At 40.7% G+C, this 8,009-nt stretch overlaps 1 protein-coding gene across 1 annotated transcript; it reads right to left on the reverse strand.

Annotated features, from left to right (window-relative positions):
- Positions 1–1,855: 1,855 nt before the first annotated feature.
- Positions 1,856–7,587, reverse strand: mrps22 (mitochondrial ribosomal protein S22). The gene is made up of 8 exons (XM_056756114.1): positions 7,431–7,587; positions 6,874–7,031; positions 6,531–6,695; positions 5,827–5,970; positions 5,672–5,755; positions 5,349–5,494; positions 4,766–4,874; positions 1,856–2,813 (listed from the first exon to the last, which is right to left on the reverse strand). Exons 1-8 carry the CDS (start codon positions 7,555–7,557, stop codon positions 2,721–2,723), a joined length of 1,026 nt encoding a protein of 341 aa, XP_056612092.1. The 5' UTR covers positions 7,558–7,587; the 3' UTR covers positions 1,856–2,720.
- Positions 7,588–8,009: the final 422 nt, after the last annotated feature.

Here is an 8,009-nt window from a genome sequence, read left to right on the forward strand (position 1 = left end):
TAGATAAAGTCGATCAACCGGGTAATTCTTGCATACTCTTTTATGAATAGAGGGCATGTACGCCACGTGAGCATGCCAGGGAATGCACCGGTGGGTGGCAAAACCTTCAGCTAAATGACTGCTTACAATACGAAACGCAATCCAGTGCAACATTTCAGTGTCCAGGAACACCTGATTCCTTTGTAGGTCATAGCTGGAAGTCGTAAGGATCTCCCTCGAGTCCAGTTGCTTGTAATTTCAGCAAATAATGGCGTGTTTTAGTTTCGGTTTCTTTGTTTCTCCGATTCATTTTGCAGGGTGTTTTGCCACTCAGGGGAGCGTGTCCAAGGGCGTATCCCTGACATGTGCACGTGGGAAAGTGACCTCAACGCACACCCTCTATACTGACGATTCAGACATACTATTCGTTCTCCTGCTGCGTTTTACCTACTGTATAGTAAGGAAGTATGCCATTTCGTGTGTCCCTTGTTCAGTAGTCAGGGCACTGACCATGAAGTCAGGCATTTTAAAGGAACACTTCACTTTTTTTGGAAATAGGCTCCTTCTCCAACTCGCCCAGAGTAAATAAGTAGAGTTTTACCATTTTGGAATCTATTCAGCCGATCTCCGGGTCTGGCGATAGCACTTTTAGCATAGCTTAGCATAGATCATCTAACCCAATTAGACCAGTTGCATCACATTCAATAATAAAAAAAGAGTTTAGATATGTTTCCTATTTAAAACTTGACTCTTCTATCCTTATATCGAGTGCTTAAACCGGCGGAAAATGAAAAGTTGCGATTTTCTAGGCCGATATGAACAGGAACTATACGCCCATTCTGGCGCAATAATCATGGAAGTTTGCTGTCGTAACATGGCCTCAGCAGGCGCAGTGATATCACAGCGCATGTGGAAATGCGTTATGCTGCTACGCCCCGACGGCCTGCATCCCAGCAGCATTGGAGCGGATCTTCTGTCATCTCAAGGTAGGCAGAGATTAGGCCAGGCCCAGAGGAACGTCATATGATCACCCCTAACTAGAGACTACGCCAGCTACAAATGAAAATCCTCCTGCGAGAGTTTACGGACTAACTGACCATCCCAAATCAGGCAATTCCATCACCACCCAAAAACAAAGTACATAACCATCCCAGCTCAAAAAATTTCATACCCAACAAAGAGCAAAGACGGACTACTTGTCACTTTGGATAAAAGCGTCTGCTAAATGCCTAAATGTCTACATCCAGAGCATCCCGTTTGTGTAAGGAGGTAGAGCTTATACAGAATTTGTGGTCTTGGCATTCTGTAGGATTTTTTTTTTGATGGATGCTTCTGGCATTTTTTTGTTGTGATGACTTGTACTTCCTCACTTTGTCACGTGTGGTCCCAGTCTAAGAGGGTCTACGGTCGGTGTTTTACAACTTGTGGGTCATTAAATCATGATAGAATTTTCATTCTATGGTGGAGTATCCCTTTAACTCTGGATGGCAACCGGCGTTAATTAAAAGAAGAGGAGTACCGATCGACTTCTAGGACTGCTTACGCATTAGTAGGATTGGTAAACTAAAGTTGACCTTTATGAAACCTTTTCAAACATGACTGATTGGTTTGGTTCAAGTCTGGTTTTGGATTTAAATTGCCGCTTTTCTTAGCGACCTTAACGAAACAGGCCCCAGGCCCGGAGCTTCTGTTTTCAATATATCTAAATATTTATTTCAACTTTATCACCACTAGTCATTTTATGAAACTAAGCACTCCACTTAACTTTATTATTGTGTTTTTAACAAATTTTATTGTTACAAAGCAGCTGTACATGAAAAATATTGACTGTAAGCAAAAAGTTTTACAAAAACACGCAGAACACAGACATTCCCACATGCACAGAACACAAAATACACACGCACTGACACACACAGCTTGGATCACAGAGAAGCACAGATTTAAGATAAAGTAGAGAGAAACACAGGTCAAATATGAAAAATACCTATATGTAATAATGAATAATAAATAAATTGAGCAGAAAGTTACATTTAAAGCGATATAAATAAATACAAGCTGATGTCAGCAAAATAGCGCAATTTCAGAAAAAGCGCAGATGGGAGTGATAACACAGGCGCAATATCTCTTTCCCATAATGACCAACACAATCTCCTAAGAGCAGCGCAAACTAGCACAAGGTTTAAGACATGCTTTATTGGGGCATTAAATAAAGCCGCAAATACCAGTACATTGACCTACTGCTGGGTTCACACCAAATGCGAATTAAGTGATTTGCGTCAAAAAACTGACCGTCTTTCAGAAAAATAAATTAGAAACTAAATCCTGGCTGCACATAAATAAAAGATAAAAATGCCTTTTTAATATCATATATGAGATTTTTATTAAATCAAATTGTGTGTGTGTCACTGTACGTTACGTGTCTTGCCTAAAACAAAAGTAAACGGATTCCTTGCAAAGGGTTTCTGTTCCAGCTTGGGCTTCACGTCAGGTCCTGGTCACATCACTGTCGGGATTTATTCTGTAGCATAAACGCATCTGACAAATACTGTACAGCTGAGTGAAATGTCAAGTTAATGATGGAAAAAGAATGTTAAAAAAATGATGCAATATTTTTATAAAGATTTCTTTATTATTTACAAAAACAGAGCATTTTCTATAGCTTTACAACATCTGGTTCTACATTTGTATATACTAAGGGATGGCTGTGGTTGAGAAAAGTTTTATCTGTTTCACGTCCGTGTTTATGAAGTGCTCAGAACATTTTTGGTCTGCTCATATGTTTGCACAGCCAGCTCGATGAATCCGGCTCGATGTGACTCATACTCCCCATAAATCTAGAAATTAGGGACAAAGAGAAAGACTGCATCAGAAACTGACAGACGTGCTTGCATGTTGCAATTAAGGTAAGACATCATCGCGCATATAAAACTCACAAGTAATGCAAAATGGGCACAAATCTCTTAAAACGTAGATGCAGATTCATTCACGTAGTAGTTACACACCAGGGAACACATTTTTAATAAAGTTTGAAAGAGTTGTCGGAGGCTTGGTGGTGGTGATGTTGATATCGAGCGACCGTAGTGTAGTCCGTTTATAGCATTGTGTTAGCTTTTTACTTCTGACGATTGTATTTCGGCTCCAGAAGTATCAAATGTTGTGTTGATTTGTAAAGATTATTGTAACACAGTTCTAAGTAGGGAAGGAGGTGGGAACCGGCAAACATTTAAACAAACTTTAATCAAAATAGACATACAATAACACGGAATTAAAGGTCGACAGCCACCTCATGGTCCATAAGGTTTTGTTGAGGAAACCAGTGTGGCGCTTCTAGGTTAGCCTACAAAAATACGTCATCTCCGAGCCACTCCATTGGAAAGCAGAAATATAGCAAAAAGGACATAGCCAAATATAAATTGTCCAAAGAAAATAAAATGAAAACAGACTGGGCATGATTAAAAAACACTGAATCTCCATGCAGTCACACTTAAGTTTCCTAGTTCCATGGGCACACTAAAGAACATAAATGCATCTAAGGGACAGTTTATGATAAAATTCTGTCATCATTTACTCACCCTGTTGTCATTTCCAACCTGTATGACTTTCTTTTTTATATGCAGAACACAAAAGGATATTTTGAAGAATGTTGGTAAGCGAATAACGGTGGTACCCATTCACTTGGGTTCCGCCGTTGTTCAGTTGCCAACCTTATTCAAATTATCTTCTTTTGTATTCTGCGGAAGACAGTGAGTCATACAGTTTTGAAATGACAAGAGAACGAGTAAATGATGACAGAATTTTCATTTTTGCGTGAACTAGCCCTTAAATATCGCTCCTAAAATTTTAAATAACGATAAATGAAATTGTCCCATCATCATTTTTATGGTCATATTCAAACCGATACCATACAATAACAGAACCACATAACTTGTTAACCTAATTATTGCATGAACTTCATGTCAACTGTTGAAAAGTGTACCCTCATACGTGAACTTTAACTTCCTGTTTCACAGGGTTAAAGGGTCAGTGCGAGGCATGTCAGAAGTGAGCAGAGTATGCGCGAAGCAGAAAGCGTGACTAAACTGCGGCCCCATGCAAAGTCTAACGTGTTCTCAAACTTCCTTTTACACACATTTAATCCGGTCACTCGCATCTCTGCCAGATTACTGACGGCAGCCCACAACTCAAGAATTCACTTCACCCCATTCGTTCTGAACGACGACCTCGCGGGGGTCAGAGGTCCATTCACAGGCTAATGGGAAGTGATGTATCCCTTGCCTGACCTCTTCTTCCCGGTTTCTAGAGTTGTCAAAAGCACGCCTGACTGAAGTTCTCTGTGAAGCCATGTGTTTTTCTGTGAGGGTTTCTAAACGTAGATTAAAAGCGTGATGAGAGCTGGGCACAGTGCACACCCAGAGCTACCGGAGTGTTTGTGAATGAACAGACAACCCTTTTAGCCTTCCAGGAAAGATAACGGCCTGGGGTTTGTGTGTGTTTATTCTGTGCGTGTGCCCGGAGTGAAGGTTTTAGGGAAGATAGACAACTATTTAATATAACACTACGCAAGTCAACACTTTGTTAAATTAAGGTCATTCTGTGTCAACTCAACCAAGGGGCGGTTGCATAAACTGCTTAAATGTTACTCATCTCATTTTTTCTTCAAGACTGGTCATAACTTCTTTAAATCAGTTACATAAAAAGGTAGATTGTGCTAATAGAAATATGAAAAATAATACTGATCATTCTTTGAGAATAGCAATGATTTCATGCCTGACGTGTATGGGTTTACCTTGAGAAGGTCCAGGTCAGTAGCCTGTTGAGTTTGGGCGTGACGTGCAGATTCGCTCTGAGGATGAACCAGATTAAACAAACACACCAGCCCCACTGCATCTTGCATTCTGTAACAATAACATCACATGTCAATAGCTTCAACATTCACAATTGAATATGAAATCCAACAAATTTTCATCTCTACCAGTTTCACATATTGTAATGTCTCTGTCAAGGAATGTTCTGGGTTTAATTACAATGAACTTGACTTTCTTTCTAGGAACGCAAAAGACAATTTAAGGAATGTAGACCACGCTCTTTATTTAGCCTCCGCGATCCTTTAGAGTTCAATGTAAAAAGTCAAACAGGTTTGCGATAGGAAAAGGATTTATTGGTCGACACTGATTTCAACAAACGTCCATTGGCCTACTTGTGCATCTCTAATAAACACAAATTCGTAAAAACGATTTTTATTTATTATCAGAATGCGACAAAATGGTGTTTTTGCCATAATCGAAAACTGTGCGTTTGTAGCATGCTCATGTTGTATTGAATACAATACGAATGTATTTGGCCTCAATGTATTCTCCAAACGCGCTCACAGGTCTCTCTGCAGCATGTCCACAAGAAGGCCATCGATTCGCTGGCCGTTGACCAGATGCCAGGTCAAACCTCCGAAGAACCGGGTGGACCTTAGGATATCGTATTTCCCGTGCTTCTCAATGTCCTCATAGGTCAACGTGTGAACCTAATCGCAGAAGACATGAAACAACACCATCACAAGTCAATGAAAATACAATTTCTCGCCAGAGAGCATTGCTAACCTGCTTCTAAATGACAAGTTTACATGGTGTTCAAAGCGTGGTTGAGAATGTGGACAACCTGGACTTTGCGTAATGTGAAAAGCCCTCAGTGACAAACTCACCCGTATAAATTCTGCAGAGTCTGGCTCAAACTGGACAATGCAATAGTTAAGGACGTCCTCGTGTCGATCCTGTTCAAAGAGCATCTGCGCGAAAACACACTAGTCACGCTCTGCACGTTTGCAAACTGCCAAAACCTCTTGATTTTCAGACTTACCTTGAGATTCTCTTCTTTAAAGATGGGTAGAGGCGTAAGCTTGCGACCCTCTTTGGGGAAATAAACTTGTACGATGCGGTCTCGTTCTTCCCACGATGCTTTTCTCAGTGTTCCTCCGGGCTCTCTTACGACAATGAAGCGTTCCTTCAAAGCGATGCAAGAGAAAAAGTGAGATGACGAGAACAAGACATAACCTCTGGAAACACATGACAAGTTCTCAAATCGCAGATGTCCTTCTGTAACCCAGTATGTCCAAAACAGGAAAATGAAAAACCGCTGTACTTTTGAAATGATAACGTACAGTGTTGACAACGTTGACAAGGACTTTTTAATGCTTTTTATAGGTTAGATCAGTGGTTCTCAAACCTTATTTGTTGTAAGCCCCCATTTGGGTAGAGTGCATTGTTTTGCCTTCCCCAAAATAAAGACAATCTTAAACTGAACATTTTAATTAAACCAAGAATATTTTCAGTTAAACAATGCTAAACATCAATTGTTTTGGTTTGTGGCGTTGTTTTTCAGATGTTTGATTGCACAAAATTTATGATAAATATCCATATTTCTAAAATGTCACAAAATCTGTGGACCCCCTGGAACCATCTTGGGGTCCCCCGGAGGCCACAGCACCCAGTTTGAGAACCGCAGGCTTAGATCATTAAAAACACATGTCAAATGATTCAGACACAGTCGCCTGTCTTTCTTACTCGATGTGGGATGTTAAAGTTGATGTCGGTGAAAACATATTTGGCAGTATCCATGCCCTCCAGTATCTGATCTTCGGAAATCACATCGCTTATGGGCTTTCGCTCAGGCAGGACCGGGGGCATCTTGAGCAACAGTTTTGCCTCCCCTTGTGCTTTTTGCACTGCCTACACACCCACAATAACAAAACACCCATTAAACACAAGCATTGTCAAAGCCGAGATCGCATGCTGGATAAATATACAACACCAATATAAATCTCAGAATAAACCCCCAACACATCCATCACATTATGAATAATTCCCGTTCGGTATCCTGTACCACATTCGATAGAGTAAAACTCACCTCATCTAATTCAGCATCTGTCATAAGTTTGTATTTAGGTGGCTTTCGCTGCTGTTTCAAGGGCCGGAAGACTTTCTGCAGATCCAAACCTGTGATTTTGGTCAGAATATCTTGAACCTCTGGATCTGTAAATTGACTTTTAGGGACATTTGTTGAACCTGGAGAGGAAAATAAAAAGTTGACCAATAAAGCAAGACATCGGTCATGTCAGTACTGACACAAAAAGATGGCAAAGTGATGGTGTCAGATGCTGAATAGCATAATACTTTGGTATATGTAATGCACAGACACTCACATTCGAAAGCATGTCATGATGAATGTCAGTCAATAAGAGGTTTGATCTTTCTTGTCAAACTCTTTAACACGACAGCATTGTTTATACTGTATCGGGTAGTTTTCCACCAATGTTGCATTGGAAACCAAGCTTTAGGGTCTTACTTCTTCAATTTGTTTCATGGTAATAATCACGTTTAATATTAAGGGTACAAGGTCAACTCAACAGTGTTATAATGCAACAGCAGATTGCGCAGTGTTAGTGTGTATGTCTGTGTACTCACTGTTGTCTGGTGCGGACACACACAACAATCTTCTCGTAACCCGCAGAAGCGTGTGCGCATTTTGATCCCCGACTTTAACACAACAGTAAGACCTCCATAAACCCCGTGTTACACCGAAAGCTGCCATGTTGAAATGACGTCACCATACGTAGTTGAACTTTCACCTGAACCGCAAAGCATAACTAGATGCCGCATTAGCATCTGTTTCTATGGGCGCTATATGTAGGACGTCCGCCATCTTGGAACGGTCCGACCCGTTCCGTTAACACTCCACATCAAGCTGACTGTTTATGATTATGAAAACATATTTATTATTGTGTATACTCAAACATCACACCCGCTACATTAACACATGACAACAACGAACTGTTATCACCTTTTTTTAGTAAATTTAAATCCCCGTGGTTTTCATGTTGGGACATTCTACTCGACTGTGAGTGACGTCAGTGGACCGTTGCAAGATGGCGGAGAAATCTACGTGCCTGGTGCGTTGATGCGGCATCTAGTTGTATATATCTAGGCATGCTTACGTAGCATAATCGCCGCCATATTTGTAAGGGCAAAGTGCGCTCCACGAGT

The sequence above is a fragment of the Triplophysa dalaica genome, chromosome 9 (genome assembly GCF_015846415.1).
Source record: "Triplophysa dalaica isolate WHDGS20190420 chromosome 9, ASM1584641v1, whole genome shotgun sequence".
Classification (NCBI taxonomy): domain Eukaryota; kingdom Metazoa; phylum Chordata; class Actinopteri; order Cypriniformes; family Nemacheilidae; genus Triplophysa; species Triplophysa dalaica.